This window comes from Numida meleagris, chromosome 7 (assembly GCF_002078875.1).
Source record: "Numida meleagris isolate 19003 breed g44 Domestic line chromosome 7, NumMel1.0, whole genome shotgun sequence".
Taxonomy (NCBI): Eukaryota; Metazoa; Chordata; class Aves; order Galliformes; family Numididae; genus Numida; species Numida meleagris.
The window spans coordinates 27,729,003-27,755,888 of NC_034415.1; the positions used below are offsets into that span (position 1 = coordinate 27,729,003).

The 26,886-nt window shown below is 40.5% G+C and overlaps 2 protein-coding genes across 8 annotated transcripts in view; one reads left to right on the forward strand and one right to left on the reverse strand.

Moving 5' to 3' along the window:
• Positions 1-26,886, reverse strand: part of DOCK7 (dedicator of cytokinesis 7) — an 89,581-nt gene that overhangs the window by 42,210 nt on the left and 20,485 nt on the right. For all 7 annotated transcript variants that reach the window (XM_021405182.1, XM_021405178.1, XM_021405177.1 and 4 more), the window contains exons 4-14: positions 26,810-26,878; positions 24,075-24,204; positions 23,756-23,968; positions 23,285-23,370; positions 21,676-21,742; positions 20,320-20,469; positions 18,323-18,403; positions 16,605-16,770; positions 15,800-15,942; positions 13,537-13,630; positions 11,759-11,921 (exon numbers count right to left, since the gene is read on the reverse strand). In XM_021405182.1, the coding sequence (XP_021260857.1) occupies positions 11,759-11,921; positions 13,537-13,630; positions 15,800-15,942; positions 16,605-16,770; positions 18,323-18,403; positions 20,320-20,469; positions 21,676-21,742; positions 23,285-23,370; positions 23,756-23,968; positions 24,075-24,204; positions 26,810-26,878 (1,362 nt within the window). The remainder of the gene's footprint in view (positions 1-11,758; positions 11,922-13,536; positions 13,631-15,799; positions 15,943-16,604; positions 16,771-18,322; positions 18,404-20,319; positions 20,470-21,675; positions 21,743-23,284; positions 23,371-23,755; positions 23,969-24,074; positions 24,205-26,809; positions 26,879-26,886) is intronic.
• Positions 1,946-11,267, forward strand: ANGPTL3 (angiopoietin like 3). Its single transcript, XM_021405189.1, has 7 exons — positions 1,946-2,840; positions 3,813-3,923; positions 4,739-4,859; positions 5,546-5,659; positions 6,561-6,656; positions 7,905-8,177; positions 9,467-11,267. Exons 1-7 carry the CDS (start codon positions 2,343-2,345, stop codon positions 9,646-9,648), a joined length of 1,395 nt encoding a protein of 464 aa, XP_021260864.1. The 5' UTR covers positions 1,946-2,342; the 3' UTR covers positions 9,649-11,267.

Below are 26,886 nucleotides of genomic sequence, written 5' to 3' on the forward strand. Positions count from 1 at the left end.
GCCCGACACTGGACTTTGCTCCCTATGACAGAGCAGCATCAGGCCCAGATAAAGACTTTTGTCACTTGCGTAGAGGAAGTTTAGGAAATCTGATTATTTTCCCTGCAGAAGACATCAACACATTGAAAGCACATGTTTTATCTTACTTTTTAAGCTCTGGAAGTGTCTAAGAAGGGTTACCAGGCGCAGTGTATCTCAGTCTATCGTTCAAAGCTAAAACTATCAAACCCTTCAGAGTTAAACTGTTAAGATGCCCAAGAATTTCCCACACAGGCACAATGTAAGAGCAAATCAGATCCTGCACGTGCTTGGGTTTTTTGCTTGATGTTTTTGAACAGCTCTTCATACGTTCCCATTGATATTAACAGATGAGAAAATGCTGCAGAAACGATGACTCAGTGCAAACCTTACAGTTTTATCAACTTCCAATGAATTACCCTAATTGTTCTGACAATTTTTCTAACAGATTCTCATTAGGGCTGGGTAAATACTAACTTGATACATTTCTTTGATAGCCCATAACCAAACTCCCTGCTGCTCACAGCCTTCCAGACTCCAATGACCAATTCAGTAACTGCCCTCTTACATCTGCAGCCCAGTCTCACCCAGCTGGGTTCAGTTCTTGCTTTGCTTGGGTCACGAATGAGCATTTAATTGGTAAGAACCTCTCTTTCTATACCCTTCAAGTGCACATTTCCAACCTATGGAATTGAACAGAACTAAGAGAGCCATGGGGTATCTCTGTATCGGCCTGCGCCTATCTCATGCCTCTTCCCAGTTTGTCCACCTGTCCCAAAAGGCAAAAGGATTGCACAGCTGAAATAACTGAAGGGCCAGAAGTACCTGTTACCAATACATTGCAACTCAAACAAAGCAAAGGCTGCCTGAATCCTTGGCTGCATGCATAGCAGAGCTCAGGGCTGTCCTTGCCCTCCTGCCCCCCAACTCTTTGCACAGTGCAGCCAGAGCTAAGACCTTCAAGATGGTCTGCTGCAGCACGACACCTTCCAGGACTGGAAATCTTTGACTGTTTTTCGCAAGACAGCACTGCAGCCTTGGGTTGTGAAAATGCAGTGTTGCTTTCCATTATAAAATTGTGATTACTGACTGTATTTAGGGACAATTCCCACATTTGCTTCAAATCTATGCCTACAAATTCCCTTTGGAAAAATCCCCATTCTCTCCAGTGCTGTTTTTGGATATCATGTGCAGATACTCCAACAAGCCTGATCCAAATCATACTGGTGCAGACGATTCACCAGTTAATCAGAGATACTTTCATGTTATTTCACTATTAGGGAGGAGGGAGGAGGTTAACTGCACATTATCAACCCTACATCAGGCACGAAGCTCAAGCCAAGTTGAGCAAGGACCCGAAAACCCTTCAAAGTAGAGTCTATACTATGCATGGACTGATTTCTTGGATCGCTATGAGAAAATCTCTCTTAAGCAAGAAAAATACCTTTCATTCCTACTGCAATACTCCTTGAAAAACAAACACACTTCTGTGCAGAGACCCAGTGCAGAGCTGGACACTTATTGCAAAGCACCTGCAGACTTGCTTTATTCACTGAGAATCTTAAAAAGCAAGGGGAATTGTAAGGTGAGAAATGAAAGCAGGACATTATTTATCTCACCCACCTCTGGAAAGCAGCTCTTAAAAAATAAGCTTTATATGGTGTAAATTACTGCACAAACCTTAAGATAGTAGAATCACATCCAGGCAATCTCTGGACCTAATTCCCACTTTCTCACTTAATCTGAACTAGCTGACAAGCAAATCCACTGCAGCACGATGAGTTACATCAGAAAACGGGACAAGATGAGAATCAGATTGCGTGAATCATCGGAGAGTATTTCACCCTTCCCCAGCTTATCAAAAAGCTGCATAACCTGAAGCACAGCGTCCAAGGCTCCTAAGCAGGGTAAATCCTTTTGCACTCCCAAGGGAATAAGAGGAATCATACAACACAAACAAGAAGCCATTTAGGCTCTTTCAAGATTATGACTCACAATTAATCTATTAATGAGTACTGTGTCAGAAATACATCCTACATCATCAGTAACATTTTATAACTGAACGTCTGGCAGATGGAAAAGTTGAGAGCCAGTTTTATCAGCAACGTGCCTGCCTCTCAGGTTTACCTTCCCAGGTATCAGCCTACATTCGAGTGGGGTTACAATTGTTCAAATTTGTTCAGTTTAATGATCAACTTCTCGGTCTGCCTCTTCTAAAATGAAGAGGAGTATATATAGATTAAATTCTTCAATGGAACAGCCACACAGAGAAAACTACTCGGAAAAGTCTCTGCTGAACAACCAAAGAATAAGGAATAGAAAACATGAAAATCATTCTACTCCTTCTATTCATTGCCCCACTCGCTCTTTCAGCCAGAGCTGAGAAGGACTTCTCTTTCCTTGATTCTGCTCCATCTCCTGAGACAAAATCAAGATTTGCCATGTTAGATGATGTCCGAATCTTAGCCAATGGACTCCTCCAGCTTGGGCATGGTCTTAAGGACTTTGTCCATAAGACAAAGGGGCAGATGAACGATATCTTTCAAAAACTTTACATCTTTGATAGGTCTTTTTATGAGCTCTCACTGCAAACCAGTGAAATCAAAGAAGAAGAAGAACAACTCAGACAAACTACTGCCAGACTGCAAATCAACAATGAAGAGATAAAGAATCTCTCACAGGAGATGAATCTGAAGATTGAAAACCTCATACAAAACAAAATCCAGCTGCAAGAAAAAGTATGGGGACTGGAGGACAAGGTCACTAAGTTGGCCGTTATCCAGCCCACAGAGCAGGAGACAAATGAAATTTCTTCACTCAAGGTAAGTAGAATTGTGAAAATCCTTTACACGCAAACCCAAAGTAAACTGTAATGCTATTATTGGTCGTTACACATTAGAAACATGTTTTCCCTGCAAATTCACTGCAGTACTACTGTGTATTTTGAGATATAGATCACCACAGTAATCTTATAAGAATCAGAGACAATGGTGAAATGATAAAGCTCTGTATCATTTCAGTACATTTTGCAAATCATTTTAAGAAATTCTGTGATAATAACGAGGGGAAAAAATTAATTGGGAAAGAGATTTGCTTATGAGGTCCAAAGCTTCATATGTCATGGGCTCATTATGAGTCAATGCACTAGGATCTGTCTGCTCAGCATAAAATTAGGAAGTTTTAACCTTTAGAGAGGGATATTTATAGTACCTGTATGACACCTGGACCAAAGAATTTTGTATGTGTTAACAGTTTTAATGTCAATACATGCAAATACATGGGTGGGTACAAAATTTCCATTGGAAAAGGAAGTATGAAATGGATTCTGCAAAAGCATAAAATGGTCAAACAACTTGTGTGAGAAAACACTAGATATTCATGTGAGAGCAGAAAGCTGAATCCAGATCTTCCAAATCCTGAGCTAATACCCTGAGCACTGGGCACCATTTCTCTTTTTGGTCAGTGCCATATATTTAGTTTGAAACAAGGACCAACTTCACAGAATGTAACTGCTCTGCACGTGGACATGGAAGGAAAGTAACAGCAACAATAAAAGTCCATGAAACTGCCAGCAGTTTTCCTCAAACAAGGATTAAAAAAACCTGGGTGCTCATTTCAGTAGCAAAGATATTTGCATCTTTAAGAGGAAAAGCAGACAATCCTACGGAAATTGCAATGTGAAATGGTTTGTGCCTCTCACAAGTGACCCTGCGATGTGTTAGGTTGCCAATGCCACAGTGACAGCCTTATTCTGCCTCTCTCTAACTGCAGCCTCCCTCCTCTCCTACCCTCAGGCCTTTGTGGAGCAGCAGGACAATCACATCAAGCAACTCCACAAAATCGTGGAGGACCAGCATGTGCAGCTGGACAAACAGCACAACCAGATAATGGAGCTGGAGGACAAGGTACGTGAACCATCACATTTCTCACTTCAGAATTTCACATCTCTTTTGACACTGACAGAGTTAATTTGGGCCAGCCACCCCTCTTTTTCACATTTTGGGAGTGTAGAGGATGGCAGATATGATTCTGAATACACATGGGTATCTTTTCAGTTGAGAGACTGCTGGGGGCCATGGCCACCGCACGCAGTGATGGAGATCACAGCCTCAAACCACTGCCCATCAGTAACAGGTTGCTCTATTTCCTGACTGCCATTTTTTTTTCCCTCTTATTATCTATTCTATTATTGTTCTTCCCTTGGTCTTCTAAGCATCATTACTTTCCATCTCCTTCTCCTTTTCCAAGATTCACTCCAACAGGGAACCATGTTCTGCAGTCCCACATGTGTAACTAAAAAGATGGACATAACTGACACGCTCATATTTAGTTTATTCCTAAGAGGAGGCTGTAAAAGGGAAACGCCTTTTACAAAAATAACTGCATTCTGTGCTCCTCACGTGTTGCTATTATTTGTCTAAGTAATGTTACCTGAGGAAGGAAGCTAATTATGTCTATCCATTAACATGCACCTCATGAGAACAGGTCACGTACTCACCTCATGAATCCTGCGTTGTTTGGGCAGTGAAATAGCTGACATACACAACTGAAATCCACCAATGTGTTTCTGAAGTTATTTTTATGTAGTAAGTTGGGTATCTCGAATGGTTATGCTCATATAAAAAATTACTATCTGTACTACGTTGCTCAGTTTGACACATGAATCTAATAATTTCAGAGCCTTGGGAAATTAACAGTCTGTAATTATGGTTCTTGCCAGCTAAACCACATCGAGCTTCAGGAACTCGCAGAGAATTCCTTCACCGAGGAGCAAGCAGAATCAAATGAGGGCAGCCCCTTCCTTGCGCGCAACTCCACAGCTGTAATGCACACACTGGAAGGTGAGACCATATGCTTGACATGCACTGCAAAATACACTGCTGTTGGGTTTTAGTAATCAAGGACTTCTATGTTACACACAGCACGGCTGGAAAAAGCTGGATTTTCTGCTTTGGAAAATGCATCATCTGTTCAGCCTCACTATGCATATACTTGTCTACGGGGTGACATACAAACAACATTCAATAGTGCCATCATCCTGTCCTCAATCTTTAGCCTTCATTCACCCTGTGTAAACACATGCTGTGGCAATCCTTGTACTGCCACTTACTGACACCTGTCTTATAGAGTATGAGCAGTCAACTAATTTACTTCAGCTTATTACAGGATTTGGAAGACCCTTCTTTGAAGTTGAGGTGCATTTCCAAACAGCAGCAATGGGAACAGTATTTATTGGGGAAGTTATAAGGTGTGACAAAGTCCATTTGCCAGAGTCCAGTCTTAAGCCTCACAAATTTCCCAAAATTATCTAAACTGAAACTGGGCCAAACTTAGAAAACGTACGTCAGCTGTATTACCAAAGCAGTTTGTCCATTTCATGACATTTATTGTAATAGTGACCAAAAAAGACTGTTTGAGTTTTTTTTTAATTGGCTCTACCCTATAGAAAAATTCAAGTTACAAAGCTGAATTCAAACTGCCCACATCCAAAATGGGATTTGTAATTGCCCGCTGTTTGCTTTCCTAGGTGCCGCTCCTGACTGCACTGCCCTCTACAACAGCGGCACGCGCTCCAGTGGGATTTACACTATTAAGCCCAACAACTCCGAAGCTTTTGATGTCTACTGTGAAATGAAATTTGGTAAGACAGCTGCGCTAGCAACCGTCTAATTATCTCATTTTCCAATGAGCCAAAATACTGCATATCATCCCAAAGTGCACAAGAGTTTATCATGTCTTGTGCGTCCTTTTCTCTTGTGTGATGTTTAAGTATACTGATACTAGTAAAATTCTTGGTAATACCTATGCAGTTAATATGAGCACATTAATATTAAAAAGTCAAGCACTTTTTGTTATAAAGAATGAAAATGGCAATTATAAATGCCACCACACTGCAACCATGAATTATCCAATCCAAAAATATCCAATCCAAAAATATCCAATCCAAAAATCCATGAATTATCCAATCCAAAAATAAAGCAAACCGTGAACACCTTAGCAAAATTTGGGTTTGATAGCATGGACTGGTGCTTGAGACTTAGCTATATCAAACTAATCCAATGAGTTGAGTCCAGGAGACAGGATTCCTGTATCATGTTTAGGGGAGCCATATATGTGCCCAGCAGTGTCAGAGCACCTACCCAAGCTCTACCTCTGTAAGAAACTCACTCATTTGCCTGTTCCCTTTGGCAATGCCCAGAGATTAGAGGTAGTTCTTGCACCCTGCGGTGCTGCACCCTTTACAGCTCCCCTGCTGAGCCTCTTGTCAAAGCCAGATGACGAAGAGGCTGATGCAAACGTAACAGGGCAGCACAATGTTTGCGCGTGTAAACAGAGTGACATGCAGTTGCCCTGTGCAAAAAAACTGCTTTGCTTACTTTTGTTGAAATGTCTGAAACGAGGTTGTCATGACCTGGGCAGGAGAAAGATCTCAAAGCAGTGCTAGCCAGCAGAGGCCTATTGGCTCTCTTACGCTCCATCTTCTCTCCTGTGTTTTAAGCACTTAAGCCAGGTTTACCATTTATTTCCCTCTGCATTCACAGGCACTTCCTGGACAGTAATCCAGAACAGAGTGAATGGATCACTAGATTTCAACCAAACCTGGGATGCCTATACAAATGGTTTTGGTGATCTCAATGGTAAAAACACTTCTTTTGCTTCTTTTCTTTGTGTAAGTTGATTTTAGAAGGCGATTCTTCTCAATTAAAGGTGTTCACATGAGAGCACACAAAACCTACACACAGACCTAAGCAACTTGCCTAACTAGTGCAACACCAGACAGAATAATTTAGCGAAATTCTCAATGCCACATCTTCAGATGTGTGTCTAGAAACACTTGCTGAATCAAGGCCAGGACACGCTAAGTGCTATTTTAATGATTTATAAAGCACCCCTCACCCCTTTGGAGTACACACACAAACACAATGACTCACCAAGGTGCTATCACTACCTTCTCCCAAGGCTTCTGCAACCACGTTTCCCTTAGAACCACCAGACCGACTTGTCCAGCCTCAGGCTGCACGTGCTCCCTTACACAGCATCTCTGGCTGCAAACAAAGTGCCCAGTGTCCTCCACTGGCTGAGCAGGCTGAAGAAACATCATCCCCACTCATCTGTTAACCACCGATTCCAAAGAATTTCCAGCACCAAGAGCTGCCCGCTAGCCTCCTTGTCCAGAACACTTTCCCTGATTTTCTTTTACAATTAAGAGTCTACTTTGGTTTAAAAAATACACTTTACTTCTAGGCATAGCACAGATAAAAATTTCACTAGTTTGGGCACCATAATTGACATACTTCAACCTCTTTTACAATAAGGAGCTGCAATATCTCAACCTCACCTCAATTTGGGATAGCAGCTCACAACCGAGGTAGATTTTTGCCTATGGAGTTTGTCTGACACTATTAAAAGCTACGGTTGCCCCTTTATTGGCCTCCAATTCTCATATACTAAACCAACATTAGGAAGAGGTAAACAAAAAATGCAGCAGGAGACCTCTGAAAAGATCAACAGTTCCCAAGGCTCATATTATTGATTTAATTAAAGCAATGAATACATTCTTTTAAATACTGTATTTTCACATATACCAACCACAGGTTATCTGTAAAACTCAGTAGCAGAGGGAGTGCTATGGGTTTTTAGGGAACATGCAACCCATAACCCGTTCCCCCCTGAAAACTCTCCTCAAGTAACTTGCACTCTCAAATCCTCACCTCTGGCATATCTCGATTTTGACACTGTGCTGTTTACTCAAATGAATAGCCTCAAATGATGTATTTTAAAGGTGAGTGAGTTACCTGAGGTATGGTTTAGATATCTGGAAAACATGGTAAACGTGCTCAGACTTGGCTCTATATTCACAGCCTCTATTTACTATGATTTCACAGAGGAATTCTGGCTAGGCCTCAATAAGACCTACTCCATCACTAAACAAGGGGACTACATCTTACGGATTGAGCTGCAGGACTGGAGGGATAACAAACGTTACATCGAGTACGCATTCACCCTGGGAGGCCCTGAAACAGACTACGTGCTCCAGCTCTCACGGATCTCCGGGAGCATCCCCAACGCGCTGCCGGAGCAGACAGACCTGCGGTTCTCAACTGTGGACCATGACACGGCCATCATCAATGACCTCAACTGCCCACAAAACTACCTAGGTATCAGTACGCCGGGTGCATGAATGTGGTTGTTCTCTTGCTATATGAAGGATGGCAGGATGCTTTAGTGAGGGTTTACTGATATTTGCCAGGCTTGAGAAGCAGAGAAGAGAGGGTAGCAGCAGGAAAGAGTGGGAGATGTTTTTTGTTGGGTTCTACAATGACGAGGTATCACTTTTCTATTTCATAGAGGGAAGAAGTAAAGTAGAGTGAGGCTGAGTAAATAACTAGAGTTAGAACCAGCAGAGTTTGTTGAAATAAAACCTCAGGCTGAGACTGTGAGCTATGGAGCACAGTTCCTCCTCTGAAGCCTGCTCTGGCACAGCAGATCCTTTCACCCCTCCTTACAAAAGAAGAGAGGACAAACGGACCCTTGGCTCCGTTTTGACTACAAGCCAATAGCTAACAATGGGGCTGAGCTTCCATCGAAAGGAAGACTTTGGCTGTTTGTCAGAAGTGCATGCTAAAATCGCTCTCAAAAGAGGAAGAGAGGTGCGAGGCTAAAGATATATTTCTCCTTAAAGATGATTTCTTTATGTTTCCTAAATTCATTGATGTTATGAAGCGTTTACATTTTGCCACTTTGCAGCAAAGAGCAAACAACGCAAAAAGCAATGAATGGTTCAACTGCAGGATGCAGAACAGCCCGCCAGGCACATACTTCACACAGCAAACATTTCTGTTCATAGCACTCTCAGCTTGAAAACTGGGGATGTCTGAAACAATGCTGAGTGTTATGCACTCTAGTAACCATAACACAGATGGACAAAGACTTCCAAAGTGCTATACTTTTACATTTAGCGCAGAGCCACAGCCGGTCCCTTGCCAGCTGAACTGGACTTACAGTTCAAGATGGTGGTTAAGGACCTTGGCCAATAAAACAAGTAATTTGTTTACTCCTGTAGATGCAGAGATTTACCGGTTTGTACTTGAGAAAAATATCAGTAAATCAATAAGACCATTGTGGAGGGTCATGGGAAACAGATGGAGCTGACCCAGACGCCCCAATTTGGTGGAAGCATTTGTGTGTGCAGTTTTCTATGCACCACTACTTTTATGTGAAGCAGCCACCAACAGGTAGCACAACATTTGTGCAGTGGCCTTCAAGTGGCAAGAGTTCAGTGGCTTCAAGTACAAGCAACATTTCATTTGGGTACGCTGGGTAATTGTCACTTTGGCTGGAACTGGCCTAAAGATTTATGTTGCTAATGGGAACTGTGTACTCAAGCTGAGCACAGTAGGTTAAGGTACAACTGACAGTAAGTGATATTACAATATTTTTTCCTTAGGAGGCTGGTGGCACAGTGAATGTGAGGAAACCAATCTTAATGGGAAATACGTCGCACCAAGGTCAAAAGGAAGACTAGACAGAAGAAAAGGCTTATACTGGAAACCTAGGAAAGGAAGATACTACCTGCTCAAGTCAACCAAAATAATGATACACCCAACAGATTTAAAAATTTTTGACTGAATGCTGAACCGGATGCATTTGAATTCAGAACTAATACACTGAACATCAAAGAAATTCATATCATGCTTAATAACAGATGTGTGTCCAAATCCATACACTGTATGGTGCATTCTCCAATGACATAAACCCTGAGGCACATGTGATGGTCTCACTGTATGTTTGGTGAGTATTCTCATTCACTCAAATGTCAGTGTGCTAAAAGTTAAGAAGGCCTTTCATCTCCCTAAGATCAAACCCCACTGCCTAGGAAACAGATGCCTTTTATTTATTAGATAACATTGCTTGGGGGAAAGGGTTTTGAGGCTGCTGCATTAATTTCTGGGTAGTGTAGGAGGGTAGAGGAAGTGTTCAAGCAAACAAAGAGCTGGCAAAGTACTACAGAAGACTTGTAGGTATTAAGACTGTGGGAAAAGAAATTTTGTTTCATAAAGCAACTAACTGGATGTTTGGTTCAAGTTACTGCTGTTGAATGCTCCTATGAGGAAATGAAAGATGAGCAACTCCATACTTTAGGGTTCTGTGTATTTCCAGACAAACTTTTGGCAGTGTACATCAGGCCAGTTTTTGCTGAAGTACTGTACTCGTGCAGCTGTAGAGGTGTACACACACACACACCAAGTAAGACAGAGTGTAGACCTAATCTCTTAGATACCACACTTCAAAAAACAACTGAACCATGCTTTCAAACTGAAACTTAAGGGCTAAGCTTCAAAGCTTACTGGAAGGAGTGAGAGATCTCACTTGAAACGGCTTCAGACCCATCCCTCTGTGACCCTATAATACACCTCACTGAGAACTTAATAAGACCAAGAGAGAACAGGACAAAACAACTCTCAAACAGAGAACACCTGAGTAACCTGTGCCTGTGGAGTCAAGGGTGCCATCCAACAAACCCTGTAGGCCAACCTGTGTGCTGCTGCTCCTGAAAACACGTTCATATTTGTTTAACTTTGGCTGCAGAATCCTCCAAGGCAGCAGGACTGTCAACATGCTTACGGATGGCTCGATGTGGAGCTGTTTATTGACCAAAGCCTCAATTCTGCACTTATATTGAGTCATATTGACTTGTCGATTTTATCTTGTACAGTATGGGTTTTATATTTCAACATTTGCAACCATACAGAAAATGGTCTTAGCATGTGATTTGTCAGAGTATAGCAACTGTGAACAGAATGTGTTAATCGCACAGAAACTGCAAAAATACTACAACTTCTTATGTATTTGTTGCAAAGCAGAGAACACAGTGCTGCATATTTGTACTGGAGTATTGTAGAGTATAATTATCTAACTTTTACCAAAAAAAAATCCAACAAAAAACACAATAAATGCAATTTCTGAACAGACGTGAGATGTGGAACTTAAATAAAGTCTTCCTTGTAAGCTTCGTTTTCTAAAAGCCTCTTCTGTATTTATCCAATTTCAACAAGAACTAACGGATTTTGCCAGTTACGTTGGTGAAATTACTCAACTGAAGAAGGCAATGCCCCTCAAAAGTGTATTGTCTTCAGTAATACTTTGAAAAAGCTTTAAATTTAAAGAGGAAAATAATGAAAAGAAATCTGCTCCTGCCTGGAGCATATAGTTATAGGAAGGTTATTGTTTTCTGAAAATGCTCAAAAATATTCTTCCAGATCTTCATTTCTTTAAAGCACTGTCAACAAAGAAATTATTTTTAAATCAAAATGGAAATATGAATGAAGGGATTGTGCATTTTCCTCATTTTTTTTAACCTCCACTGTAAGTAAAAAAAAAATAAAAATAAGCCACTGAAAGTAACAGAAAGCAGTAAAACTGGTTAGAGAACATTGTCCTTAGCACACAGACAAAAAAACCTGCATAAATGTGAAAAGAACTCCACTAAGTTTTACTTTGTATTTTGAGAAGCTAAGAAACCTCTGCCATCCTCCTGCCGACAGCCAAGTTTTACGCAACTATGTTAATCCCTGCACATCCGAGTATGTTCTGCTGCGTCAGTCTGGACCCTTCCTGTGTCTCTGGCACAGCAGACCAACTGATGCAGCAAGTTTTGCAACAAACCAGCTGATAAAGTAAGGATCTCTGGACCTGCCAATCTCAGGCCCTGAAATGTGAGACGTATTTCAAAACTAACCTGTACGTGGTATTTGGAACGTAGACATCCCTGGCAGGAAACTCCAGGATTTCTCTGGTAGGTCTAACTCTGCTGTCTGGGTAAAGTTTGACTTGCAGCAGCTCTGGAGTTAGACAGTAATGGGGATTCTCTGGAGCTGGAGATATGTCTATCTTTAATTGAGCTGTAAGAAGAAAATAATTCCAATTATAAAAAAATAGAACTTAAATATATATCAAAAAGCATATTCATGCTTTCTTTCTTTAGATTCATACCCTGATTTCATAAATAAATTACAGCTTATATGGATATTAAAAAAAAACCCAAGTAATAGTGAATCAAACTGGTATCTAGCACAATCAAAGTACTACATAATAAGAACCAACAGAAAAGAGACATCTTAACAAACCCCAGATGCTGTTCCCACAGCTAAGTTGAGGAAAGTCTAAATAGTGCTACTACAAAGCCCAACTAGCACTAAAAACAATTTTGAAAGCCTCATTGGGAATCTTGCCTCTAAACTGAAAGGACATATCAGGAGTTGCTGAAAGCTAATCTGCAACAAGATTACTGAATATTCTCCTTACCAAGTCAGCAGACAGCACTGACAATACACATTATTGGTGGATGTCACTGAGGTTGGAATGATTTTGAAAATTCGGAGAAGAGGAGAGGTGGAAAAATGGCATCAAATGATGAGGGGGAAACACAATAAAGAGTGAAGGGCGAAGAAAGAGAAACCAAACATACAGATTAAAAAAAAACAATAACAATTGGCATAGATCAGCTCTGTAGAAGAGAGCTGGGTGACAACACTGACAATAAGGCAATGTCCCAAAGAAAGTTACAACCATTACAGAATCACAGAATCTCCTGAGTTGGAAGAGACCTGCAAGCATCCCTGAGTACAACAACTCAGACTTCACAGTCTATTTCCAAATGCAAGACACTGGAGACAAATTCATCTGCTGTGCACAGATGAGGTGTCAGAAGGAGGAGCGCACTCTGTTTAGAGCACCAGGCTTAAAGAAAACTGTGGATAGATAAAAGGAACTCTAGTAGAGGCCACCAAAACAACGAGCAATTTTAAAATCACAGTCCTTGAGAAAAGGTTGAAAAAACCCCTGATGGCTACAAAATGGAGGCGAGTAAGAGTGAACTAATAACAGCATTCAAAGTATTTGAAAGGTTGTGACAACTGCCCTGAGGGCATGACATACCATAGTCAGATTACATTTCAGAAAGATAATCTTGGAAAGTTTTCTTAATACCTAACCTCACCGCAGGGACCGGTGAGTGTGGGGAGAAAAGATCTAAGGAAGCAGCAGAATTGCTGTCACAGGAGATTTTTAAGAACAGGTTAAGTAAATATTGTCAGGAATAGCATAGGTCAAGGACTGGTGATGTTTCAATGCTGGCATGCTAGCATTTCTATTTTTCTTTCTCAAATAGAGGTGGAGTCTCTTCCTACTAACCAACTGAAAGCCAGCACACATCTCTCAGCTGGAGAGTGGTGCTTCCCTCAGAAAAAGAGAGTCTCTTCAGCCACTATGGGATTTAGGGCTTTGGAGTTTTGTGTCCTCTTCTCACAGATGCTACTCTCAGCGTGGCAAAAGCTGCAAGTGCTCACAAGCAGTGAAAGAAACTGTCAGATAAAAATGCTATTGGTCTATCAAGGATTACTGCCGATAATTTCCTAGGGTTTCTTTCACCTGCTTGCTTTTAAGAATTGGGTAGAACTTGGGAAGGACTAACTAACATGCTTAGCGTGCCCAAGCCACAAAGATCTTGTTCAATACCTGTGATAGGTCTCAATCTCCGTAACACCGATGACGGCCGTCTCATATCAGCAAGGAACTTGTACAGATCTTCATCACTCAGGCGATCCCCTTCCTGTAGGGTGTTGGGAAGGAATGGATTATGTACACAACTCTTAAGGACTGTGGACATAGGAATAAACCATCAAATGCACACCAGCCTCTTAACTCTGGCATCAAAATGTACCTTCCCAGAACAAGGTGTTAACATTAACACGCTGAATTACCGTTAATTTCTCCATCCTTTTTCCTTCCTTTTCATCTTATTAATCATCATGACAGCTGCAGGAACTTTTCTTTGAAAACCTTTTGTCTCCTCATCAATATTATCCTTTTTAAAACTGAGAATGGTCGCTAGAAGATTTTCTCCAAAATATCCATTTTTTAGCAAGCATAATAGCTTGAAAAAATATCCATCATTTAGATGGTGATCCTCCTTCCTTTTCCTCTGCTTTTCCTTCAGTATGAGTCTCAGAGTCTTACTTATCAAAAGCATTCTTAAGAAAGGGTGGGAAGTGGAAGGACTTTGTTGTCAATCTTCCTTGTGTCACATTCTAGTAGTTCAAAATTTTGTTATAACATTATAGAAAATGTCACTCTGCTACCCTCCTACTGTCCAAAAGTAGGAAGACATCCCATAATAAAGGTAATAAAACACATTAAGAAGAAAAAAGCAAATGGAAAGAGAAAATGCTCAGTTATATTTGGCTAATTGTACCTGAGGGGAGTAAAGGAGGGAAGATAAAAATAAAAGGTGAAAAAGAATTAGAAATTCAAAATCTTAAATCAGCGTTTGGCAATTTTTAAATAAGTGGTCAAGTGAAAACAACCTCAACATAGTAAACACATATGTGCTTCTGTAAGTCACTACTAATTTAATGACCAGCTTTGAACTGGTGTACATTACTAAATGGGATGCAGAAAGAGGTCAGTGAACGGAATAGCTATGCAAGCAATACTGCAATACTTTTTTCTTTTCTTATTAAGTTTTGAGTAGATACAAGACAGAACTAGACTTTAACATCCTTCTAAAAGCTATTTCCTGTGCTGTTCTGTGCTGCTGAGGCCCCGAAGATACCATTTGCAGGACCCAATTTCAGTTACACTGAGTTTCACAAAAGCACTGAGCAAAAGAGGCCCCTCATTTACATGTATATACAGTATAACTTCATGCCCTGGATGATATTTCTCCTTCTTTACATTACTGAATTTAAGAGCAGAATGTGGATGGCTACCCACAGTGAAACTGGCACACAACCAAAACAGTCAGAAAAAGAAAGAGAGCTTAATCAGCTTTCAGTATATAGAACCCACATCTTTGCAATCTCAATGATCAAGGAATCAGTCCAAAAAATATCTGGTTGTACACTATTAAATCCGTTTTATACACGAAGGTGACATTTAAACAATAATTTTCCTTAACCAGATGTGGCATTAAGCAAACCTTAGAGAAAATTAATGAACTGAAACCATTTTCTAAGCTTAACTACAGATTTTATTCTGTTTAATCATATTTTCTACTGCTTTTCAGGAAAATCCCAAGCTCTGGTTATGAAGAGCTGCCAACTGGCAAAGAAGCATGAGAAATGTTGTTTTCTTGGACATCACTGGATGTCCCAACTGCAAATTACACTGATGAACCCATTTCTGAGCCCTCTGATGTTCCAGCAGGATTCTCTGTCATCTACAACGGTGTCAAGCAAGCACCATGACAGAGGCTATGCACTAGGACTATCTGGAATACTTTTTGTGACACACTAACCCCAAAAAGTTATCCTCAGCTTTTGTGCACTTGCTTCTAAGAACATTATGCTAAATATGTCTACCAAAAGGGCAAACAATGATTTTTCCAGCACACATTAGAACAACCTGGAGCAAAACAAACTGTCATTCTTCTGGTCATTCTTCTGCACCATTTCTATTTGAGTGGTTAAGTCACTGTGCCATAATGATGGTTCATTCTTCAAGTCAAAAACAGCTAACAGTTCCAAATTCTGTAATGTAATTACTCAACAGTGCAATTCCTGAAAGAATCCACCTATCGACTGCAGACCTGGTGGTGGCAGGATGAGCTAACAATGTAGTGAGCTCACAGTGTGTTGTTCAAAGATATCCCATGATGACAGAACAGACCTTACATACTGAAAGCATCACAAAGAATTCATTCAGATCTAAACCCATTTCTCATGATCCAATCACTCTGACCAATTAGCATCTTTCTACGTAGGGTAGTTTCATACAATACCTGCTTAAAGAAGTTTGTCACTGTCAGAGTAGCTGGTCTAAAACTGGTCAAATTGCAAGCCTCGTCACCACTCGTGGTTCTCTCTAAGGAACGTCTCCCAACGATACTGGAATTCCGTCTCTCTGACCACGATCCTTTGCGTTCTTCAAAATTAAAAAAAAAAAAAAAACAGAAACGGAGAGTAATTAAAAAAAAAAAGAAAAGCAAGACAACTGTCCAAGAGCCTATCTTTGTTCCAAGCAGGATTTTCTACGCAAGAAGATAGCTGCTGCCTTTGGAAATTATGCAATAAGCGTGATAGAAGAGGTGGTTATGCTAAGACAATCACACTCCTGAGGCATCAGGAGGCTATGAAGCACAGCCGACTACTTCTGCTCCTCTCACAGCAACCTCACCCCAGTGCCTTGCTGCTATTATAAAAGTCTTTATCGTGTGGAGATTTATGTATTTCCCTTGCTCTGAAAGATGATGAAGTTGGCAGTTTTGGGGATGCTGAAGAGCAGTTTCAGATGAGCTGTGTGGTTTGCAAAGATTAATCCACTCCTTCGGAAAATGTTCATCAGCCTGTAACGCTCCCTCACTTAAAAGCCTGGTTTTAAATAATATAACAGATGGTTTGCTTGTAAAATCCTTGAAAGATAAATCCATTTGTTATCATGGACTTTCCTGTTTTATTTCAACCATGACCCGAGGGCAGGGGGGGAAATGGGATTAAAGGAGCAATGGTAGATACAGGGTGCAAATCAAGACTTCTGTATACTCTGGATTTGTCCACACTCACTTTTGCAGATGCCACACACTTTACCTCCTGTGCCAACGTCTACTTCTGTGGAATCCCTTTCCAAACTGCCAGCACTGCTCACAATGTTCATTAAATGAATGGCTGTCCAGGCAAAAGGCATTCGATATTTGCCCAGTCTTTGGCAAAACTGTTCTGCCTGGCATTTCAGTTTTTCCAACTTTTCTTTATTCTGCAAAGAAAAGATTAAACCCAAACATGTTATAAAGAGAGGAACAGAAGCAAAGGTTCATTTAACAAAATCACTACATAACAACGGCATCACTATGCATTACACAGACTTCTGCTTCCAATCGACAGCACCAGGCACAGGACAACCTGAGAGCCAGAGCAGCTGATTCAGTGCTCTTCAGCTTCCTCCATAGCCTGTACAATCCCAGAGAGCTCATCTGGCCCAATACCCTTCCAACAAAAACTGATTTTTACTCTATGAAGTCTGAAATGACCTCTCTGAGTGTGATTTTGTGCAGCAGGCGCTCAACATCACCTGGAACCGAATGGGAAGCAGAGAACATTCCTGAACTAAGCAGTACAATACTCGTGCTATTAAGAAAAAAGGGGTAAGAAAAAAGGGGTAAGAAAGGACTTTGCCACAACTCTGCATTTTAAGCAGCAACTTTTTGCTTCAGTTCCTTAAAAAAATCCATTGAGAGAGAGCTCGATAACAACAGCAAGCTCTGCTACTTGCGCTCTTCTAGTTCAGCACATGCTCATGCACCTCGCTGCAAAGGAGACCTTGCATCATCACCTTTACACCTACATTCCCTGCAAATCCAAATCCTAAACTTCACGTAGGCACATTGCAGCTTGTCAAACACAGCAAATTTAGAGGTTTTTACTCCTGTTTGCTAAATACCTCAGGTGAAAGATAGATGTTTTTCACGATGTGGTGCAGTGATATAGTGGTATGGACAAAAAAAAAAATGCATCTTTAGCTTCTTCAGATAAAGACACATTAGAACTTTAGGAAAGCACAACCTTGTTAGTGTTTCAGGGCTAGCCCAGTCTATCCACTGCATTTTAGAAGACAATGCCCAAACTGCTGAAGACAAGAATTAAAGGAATGTTAATTAAAAAAACAGAACACTAAAATACACATTTTTTCATCCACCCTTACTTCATGTAAGAACAAAAGCTTTATCCTGCTGCTGAGTACGGACCTTGAGAATATTTGCAAAAAAGAAAAATGAAGAGAAAACAGTGGAAAAAAGAATCAGAACTGCACTGTAAGTCAAAACCAGCCCTGATGGACAATCTCCTGTTAACGTATTTAATCTGGTTATAACCTTTCTAAAGCAAGGGAGAGGTACTATGATGGAGATAAGCAGCGGACAAGTTGCAATCTTATTGCAAATTCACATCCAAACTTGCCTCCAATTGACCAAGCTAAAAGCACAGAGCTGATCCTTTGGGACAGAGAATTACAGATGACTGAGCTTGATGGTAACCACACATCTCCTCTGTCAGCTACAAAAACTGATGACCTTTAGCTATTCTTTCCCTACGTGGCATCAAGATTCAAGAGTCTTTGACTCTTCTCTGACTTTCAGAATTTGACAAGTTTCTTAATTAAAAATGGATCTTTTTAATAACAGGAGCAACATCAATGACTGTTGAGATCAAGGTGAAAGAAAACAATGCGAGAGCGTTCAATTTGTTAATAACAAAACACCTTAAAATGCTCATAGCCAAATTTAATCACAACAATTTTAAAAAAATCCTACCTTTGCTGCATCGGATTCTTTAAAAATCATGTAAGGCTCAGCACATTCCCCAATATCTCCCTGCTGTAATACTTTTTCAAGCTGAGAAGGGAAAATGAACCATTATAAGGACATGTATCCAGCAAGGATTGTTAAATTAAACAAACACGAGGAAACAAAAACATTCTTTCAGAAGAGCTGAAGCTTGATTTCCCTTTGTGAGTCAGGAACAACCACTACGCTCAATTTGTTAGAGCCATTAAGTTCCCAGATTTCCAGCTATAATTAAATCAGAAGAGTAAAATATAGGTTCAGAGGGAACATATACCAATTCACTTTGGTTTGGTATGTTCCAGAGCCACTTTCAGCTCATTTCTGAGGTCTTACAGACAGCCTGCACTGCCATCAGCATCTTCATTTTCAGAAGATAGTTCTCATTTCAGGCTTCCTTATTAAGGAACTATTGCAGTATCACAAAAAGGTGACTCTTGCTGTGTTAAGACACACTATTCTAAATCAGTGTGTTTTCAAATCAAACAATGGATTATAGTAGCCAAAGGGTACATATTTTCTTCTGAAGCCTCTGAATAAGTCAATGCCCACTTAGCAAGAAACCCAGCCTTTGATAGAAATACCTTCCCTAGCACAAGCACACAGACTGTTTCTTTCAGAAGCATCCTGGCCCTGCATTTCATGCCTGCTACTGTGCACGTGCTATTGTTAGACTAGAGCATCTTTAATCATCTCCCATGCTCATGAAGTGCTCATCAATCAGTACAGGTACAAGAAGCCATACAATATAAAGAACAAAGGCTACTTCCCATCAGATCTTACGCTCCCTAACGAGTTTATGCCAGCAATAGCAGCTGTATAAAAAGAGCTTTCACAGTGAATAACAAGAAGTCCCATGCAAAAATTCACCTGGTAAAGCACACCACGCATCTGTCTTCTTTATCCTTGACTTTATCCTTTTCATCATCAAATCAGAAAATCACTTAAGTAAATTACTACCAGCTCCTCTTGGATCACTGGTTTTACAAGCACTAATGTGCAGTCACAAGCTCTTTTGGACAGATCCCCATTTCAGAAACACAGGGTTATCTCATCCTCCTATCTTGTGAAAATCAGAAGAATGAATGTGTGTACGCAGGCAAGACGTGATTTTTAGAAGGAATTCAGAGACAAAAAAAAATGGAAATCAGATTATTCCCCGAAACACTGAAAGCCTTTTGGTCATCTGGGAATTTTCTGCCATGCTAGAAAGCCTTAATTCATTTTCAAAAGCTTACACTACATGTAAGATGCAGTTCAAGAAGAACTTGTACAACCTACAGTCAACAACAGCGTCAACCTTGCTAGAAAGCAAGGCAGCTGCTGTCTGTGAATTGAAAGTATGCATCAAATCCTCTTTAGAGTAGGATAATACTGGTGCAGAGACTAATTCAAATGCCTGACTGAACTAGTAACACATCTGTGCTCTTTCAAACAAATGACAACAAGAGAAAACTTCCATCTTTCTATACTTTATTCCAGGAGTGACCAATGAGGTATGTAATTTCAGTATGGATCACACTCTCTCAGCAATTCAAATCTGTAAAGACATTTGAAAATCTGACTTAAGGCCATTTATCTTTTTCAAAGGAGATTCCGATCGAGATATATTTTTAAATGATTCATTTCTCCATCATTTTAAGAAGCCAGCATGTCGTTTCACCTGAAAATCAAGGTCAGACTCCAGAAAGCTGCTCTATGTCAAGCAAAGCTATGTGCTTTTTGCACTTTTTCAATAATAGTAATGTATACCTCCACTGAACTGCTCCCATTACAACAGAACTTAATGGACCAAGTGAGAGGATTTGAAAGAAAACAAAAATTTGTGGTTCCAATGTTCCGGCTTCTGAGAATAAAATACTGCTCTCCAAGTGTAAATACCAAGTCGAGGAGTCATCCGCACTTGGTTTTACTTTAATCTAAATAGAAGTGACAACAGTAATAAAAATTTCTCAAGCTTTTCTTACCTTTATTACCAGAAACACGTCTTGAGAGGGGTAGGTGATGGAAAAGATGGCAGACCTGGCCAGCGTGGAGATAGCAGCAGGGGGGACGTGTGGGCGGAGCATTCCCTTCATTTGTTCGGAGTTTAAGTCAAAGTAGAAATTTTCTGAAATCTGAGGAAGGAGTTGGGTAGTGTCAGCATCAGTTCTTTCTATTTGCTGTGAAATCCTCACAAACACCACGGGTAATTTTAACACACAAGTGAAAAAGCACCAACAGCACCTCCTTTCAAACCCAAGCATAAAAAGGAAAGTGTGACAGAAGAGCAGGACAGTAGGAAAAGAAAAAAAGAGGAGCAAACAATAAACACTGCTAACACAGTTTTGTCTTCCTCCTGTAAGGTATGCAGTTAAATCACAGGATCAGGAAATACAACTGCTATCTGAATTGAAATATCAAAATATTAAAATAGAAAATGATCTTTAAGATCATTCAGAGAAAAAGGAAAAAAAAAATAACAACCATGCTGGAGGAGACAGTGAGATTTTCACACTGAAACACCAAATCCTCTACAGCACCAAGGCTTCAAGGCCAACATGAATGTGAGCTGGTTATCAACACCAGAGGTCACTAAAGAACTGACTAAGAGAGGGGAAAAATGGAGTAATGAAATGATAAAATTGGCCTGTGAAATGTGATTTAAATATTAAACAAAGTTCACATAATATTCCGCATGCTCTCATCTACACAACTTAAAACTCAATGCATTAAATTCAAGTCTTAAAGAGATAAATGTCAAAATGCATATTTTTAACATTTTTCTCTCTGCTATTGCTAATATCTTGAATTGGGAAAACTAAGAGACTCTTTAAATATTAAAGATAGAACATAAATAGGGAATAAATGAATTTTGTATTTCCTAGAGCTTAGATATTGAAGAGACTGCTGAGTTTTGTTTCAATTTTAGCACGTCTAACTTTCTTGCGCATTATTAGAACATTACTTGGACACACAACGTGCTGAATGGCAAAGAAGAGAAAAAGAAAGTCATAAAAACTTAAATAACTGAAACCTTTTATTGAGATTAAATTCTCTCTGGGGAAAAGACTTCTGAAAGCCAAGATTGGAAAAAATATATATACCGATTTCGGGCACTCACATATTAAATAATATTTTTAGAAAAGTAGTTATACTTCAACTGCTTAACTAAGCAGAAGAAGAACGCGTGAGGAAGCTCATGATGAAATGCCTTCATCACTCTTTCAAACACTTGTATCTCACTGTCTTCCTGGAGAGTTTGTTTTCAGAATGAAACCCCTCTATTTTATAACACAAATCTGTAATGCCTGGGCTGAAATGTAAAGCAATAGAAAACCTACCTTTTTCTTTTCTTTAACATCATACAAAGCCAAACTCGCAAAAATGGGCTCAATCTCTATCTCAAATCTTGAAAGAAAGAAACACATAGAATCAAATGACTTGCATTTCGTAAGAAAGAATAATCATCAGCCCGCTTCCCAAATCCTGCCTGGGTAAAGCCATCGCCAAGCACAGTTAGTTAAGATATCAGACGTAGCAGAGCCAACCCAATGGCTTCCTGGGTTGAAAAGGGAGGTCTCACTCCCTTTTTTCCTCCCCCCAGTCCTCACCTGTCCTCATTCCTATACCAAGTACAGACTGAAATGCAATTCTGCCTGCACAGTCTGCCCGTGCAACTAATGCTTAATCCACAGCAGCATCCCCCAACACTTTGTGTTCAGGGCTTTTCAGCCTGGAACTCTTTCTGCCACCAGGCAGAACATACAGGACTACATCATCAAAGAGGTATTTTCCCTAGTTCTACCATGAAAGTGGGATTAACTTGAAAATGAGCCTTAGGTCATCTTCAGGAGAAAGGTAATCCTTCACTTTTACCCACGTTTCTCCTCTGACTGAAAAACTCCCTGGGGAAGAGACTACACACTTCTTCTTGCGCCATTAAGATAGCACAATCTTGGATGCTGGCTATTAAAACGATAAATAAAGTTTCAGAGATTATTGTGGTACACAAACAAGCACGTATTTTGGCAGATTTGATGTAAATTTACAGTCAGCTCAAATAGCAGAAATCATAAATTTCCAGAATTTAACTTATTTATGCTACAGACACCATCCTTTGGAGAGGAAGCTCCACTGCTACTGCATATTATGTTGTTCCAGTTCATAAAAGGCTGCAAAATCAGTTCATCTCTATGGCTATATTAGGTCCTGGATTACTCTACAAGCAGGAGATATGTCCCACACATATATCTCAGTTATGAGCTGCAATGTAGTCTAACTGGAGCTCTCTAATAAGAAGGGTTGACCTAACTGAGGACACAGAAGATGAATACAGCAGTGTGGAAAATCAGTTTTGTACTTTATTTCTCCAAGGGAATAACAGTAAAATTTTACCTTGTGTTATTAGAGAAGAGTTATAGGCAATGAACCAGCTGCAGGTAACCCTACATTCAGGAGCTCCACTTCATTAAACTTGTTTAACAGGTTTCTATTCCTCCAGTTAATGCTTGCTAAGTATATAAAGTCTTCACTCTTAAAGGGACACAGTCAAGGTTGTTGAGCCTAAACTTCGACAAATCTTTGATTTTCTGACATTGTAACGTGTTAGTCTTACGTTTTAAGGCTCAAGCACTTTCAATTTATTTTTCTTGCCCCACTTAAATATCCTTGTTACAGAGCTGAATACCAATGGCTGGCCAATTGCAGAGCCCTACACAAGCACAGTGAAGGTGTGTCTGCTAGTAATATGGGACAGGTATAGCCACAGATTGGCTGAAAAAGAATGCAAAAAAAGGCCAATTAACCTTTTAAGCCTATGACCAAATCAAAGTTACAACGCTTTAAGGATACTAAACAAGGTAGCAGAGTTATCCCAGAAGCATGTGGATGCAACAGGAGATTTAAATTCTCACTTTCTGTAATGCAGCTGTTTGTTGGAGTGATACTTACTTAAGAGACAAACACTTCACCAGGAGTCTTTGGCCAAAGTGCTCTTTGGGTACTTCAGGAATACTAAGTCGTTCTATAGGCTCCTCCTGAAACGTGTCACAGGAACAGCAGTTTAAGAGACAACGCTTGTACAAACCACTAATACCATTATGATACAAGTACACATAGTGCTTTTTCCTTCTAAGACACTAGCATCAATCTAATCTAAAGCTTACCAGAGTGTTGCAATCACCAGCAGCCACTAATACGCCAAATTAAATCCCTCTAATGTTTCTATGTTATAGGGACTGGACAGCCATAAGGGAAAACAAATAACATACTGAAAAACACCCGACTCCAGCAAAATAGCTAAGGTTCTCAAGGAAATTTAAGAGATGATCTTGATTCCTCTGAATCATTGGCAGACTGACAGATTTCACATTCGCTATATCCACCACTTTTTTAATCTCACCCACATACACATAAAAATACCTCATCCGGCGCCGGGTGTAGTGCAAAAAGCTCCTTGTGCCTATTGGACTTCCTCTGATCTTCATTGTGGTGGTCAATCTCTTCATTCGGGGTTCGGTCCAGCAGGTTTGGGAGAAGGGCATCTGGAAGGGAGTTCTTCAGATCAAAAATACTGCACGCCCAGCTGCCCCGGGGAGTATCGTCAATCGACATTGAGCGTCGTTTAAGGTCATCCTGAGATTCAACAAATTAAAAGCAACTTACAGTGGGAAAGGGACTGCACTTTTCAAACACAACTACAAATTAGGGTTTAGGAAGCAAGGTTCGAAAGGTACATTACTTGTTCATCGTGGTAACTGTTGCCATCTGGAGCTTCATCAGACTCAAAGACCTGTTTGGGGAGCCCCTTTTGCCTCTCCTTCTGTTTGTCTAAAGTGTTGGGATTAAATCCAGTTCCCAATTTGTGATACCTGAAAACAAAGTATTTCAAGCGCATTTTTAGCATTATTTTTGACCCCAAATCCAGAAGCAGAATTACAGAACAAACCCATTATCAGCAGCGAGGGTCATCTCAAAGCACAAACTGCTCTCTGCAAACAGTGTTCCCAGTCACTCTCCACTGTAGCTGCGTAATAATCCAACAACCAGTATTCTTGTACTACAGTGTGACTTTGTTCAACTCTAAGCAGTGCTGGGTGATGTCCAAGGAATTATTATCAATGCCCAATTAAGATCATCATAAAATGAGCGATTGTGATGCCAAGCTTAAGACAGGATAATAACGAGGGGATGGAAGGCCACTGGTTCTGCAGGAGCTGAAATTGGCCGGGAGCAGACAATATTAACACCATGCAAACCAATGCACCAGCTCCAGGCTGGATTGCATGAAGCACTGAGGTTCTGAGTATGCTGGAAAACATTTGAGTTTCTGACTCCAACTAAAATGAGCATCTTCCCAGAGCATCTTTATAAACAGAACTGGGTCCTCCAGAGCATTCCAGAGCTTGAGAGCACTTGCTAGTAAACAATCTGTCTGCTGTTGCTGACAAGATCACATCTCTTCGACTAACAAATTTTTGGATACCAAATGGCACTACGTCTGTATTCACACACACATATGGCCAGAGCCACAGCCTCTTTACAACACAAACTCGGTCAGTTTGACTTAAGTCAAACTAAGTCAGTTTCCAAAGTAGTGCTGGGGTTGCACCTACGTTTAATTGTTCATATCCTGCCCTGTTTCTAAAATTACCACAGACATGGCAGGCGCATAGATGCGCTAGCAGTGAGTAATGAATGGAAGGTGAAAAAGGAGGAAAGCATAGGCATAAATTCATTTGAAATCCGAAATGGCTTCAGAAATGATGGCAGCAATGATCACAAGAAGTCTGGCATACAGAAACTGATATCATAGGGCTGAAATAATACTCCATTGTTTTTGCCAGGCTAGCAAAGAAAACTCATTTACCTTCTCCAATACCATTAAATGACTCACTTAATGGACAGATTTCTCCGTCCCCAAATACATTTTGGTTGTGAAGAACCATAGAGAAAGATTGAAATAAAGATTATTTCCCCTGGGGTGGAGGAGAAAGGACAGCACATCAGAAGTCATGTTCTTCTGAAGCTCAGTAATCAGGATGTTGTGTCCCCAGAGCCGGCCAAGCACTTGTAACCATCCAGTAAGAAAGATCAAGAGAAACCTGTTACCATCATCAAGTAGCAGATCCCTGATTTGGTAGGCAACAAGATCTTACTTTGAAAAACAATTCAGTTCTATCCAGCTGAGCTTTTCGGCTTCTGCTCTACTTTGGCAGCAACCTTTTCATTTCCATGCAGTGCACTGCCACGATTTTATCACAGTAAAAACTGCTAGGGATGCTTATGGAAATGCCCCTCTCTTCCGAAGGAGCAAGACTTGGGCTGCAGCTCAGCAGTCACTCAGCACACCCTCAACCCACTCAGGCAACTCTAATGCCTTTAGCTGCATGCATTCCTCGACACAGACCACACCTGCACAGGACAGAAAGCTTTACTGTTTCCAACTAAATCTGCTGCGTGCAGGAAACACACCCAGGTATTAGAGATTCCACTAACAGTCGCCGAGAAGCTGCGAGGTGTGCTTGCTGAGTGGGTCACACTGCCCAAGCCTATTGTGCAGTCCATACTCTGCCCACAATGGCTGTGGGAGTTAATAAAACATCCTCTCTCAAGTTTCCTTTTTTTTTTTTTTTTTTTTTTTGGTACGAGGTTACAAACCACATTTTTATTAGGTCATCTTAGCACTGCAAAGCTTATCTTCAGCATCCTCCGGAGCGGTGCTTTGGACAACATTAAACCAGTGAATTGTAGCAGCTGCCACAAGGGCAGAGCTGGAGCTGTAGTCAAGTCATTTTTAGGTGATGCACATCACATGGATCACTTACTCCTGACAATAGCTTTTGGAGTCATCAGACCTTCAATCATCTGAGAGAGCATGTTCAAAGTAAAGCTACTCAGAAACTTTCCAGCTAATTTTTATCAATTAGTGCATATTCTCTAAACAGTTAGCTCATTAGGTAAGGACTGCGACAGTTTAAACACTAACAGACACTTGTTTAAACTGCATTCTTTCTCAAAGTGTCTTTGTGAACAGATGAATGTTGCAGAATGTTGCACCTTAAGGTGGTTGGTCTGCACACATAAACCTCACACCTTCACAAAATAATTCCAACTCTCAGAAAGAACTAAAAACATATGAAAGAAAGCAAATGCTGACAGGAAGTTTAATTCCCTAAAGTAATTTTACATTCTCTGCTTTCTCTGTATTTTAAAGGAGATGCCGTTGATGAAAATGGCCTAGATTTTCAAAAATGCCCTAAGGGGCCCTCATGTCTATGACATCTAATTTTCAAACCAAAAAGCATCGTTTCAGCTCAACACAAAGCATCAGTTCAGCTCAGCGAGGCAACTGAAAGCCAAGGCACATGAAAGCAGTAGCCAGGAAAACCATTTCCAAGCCTCCTCATACCAGCTAGTCGTCCTGAAGAAAACTGAAATATGAAATCAAGCTGACAAACGTCACAGGGAACTCACTTTCTGTTCACAATTGCCCAGTCTTCCGTGTAACTTCTCACACAGTCCCTCACGTGAGGGTCCATCTCACTGTTAAA

Excerpts from the sequence above, each read along its gene's own strand:
- ANGPTL3 (XM_021405189.1), top strand. The coding sequence starts at position 2,343 with ATGAAAATCATTCTACTCCTTCTATTCATTGCCCCACTCGCTCTTTCA. Across the intron at positions 4,860-5,545 it reads TGTAATGCACACACTGGAAG|GTGCCGCTCCTGACTGCACT; the intron begins GTGAGACCATAT and ends TTGCTTTCCTAG. Across the intron at positions 8,178-9,466 it reads CTGCCCACAAAACTACCTAG|GAGGCTGGTGGCACAGTGAA; the intron begins GTATCAGTACGC and ends TTTTTTCCTTAG.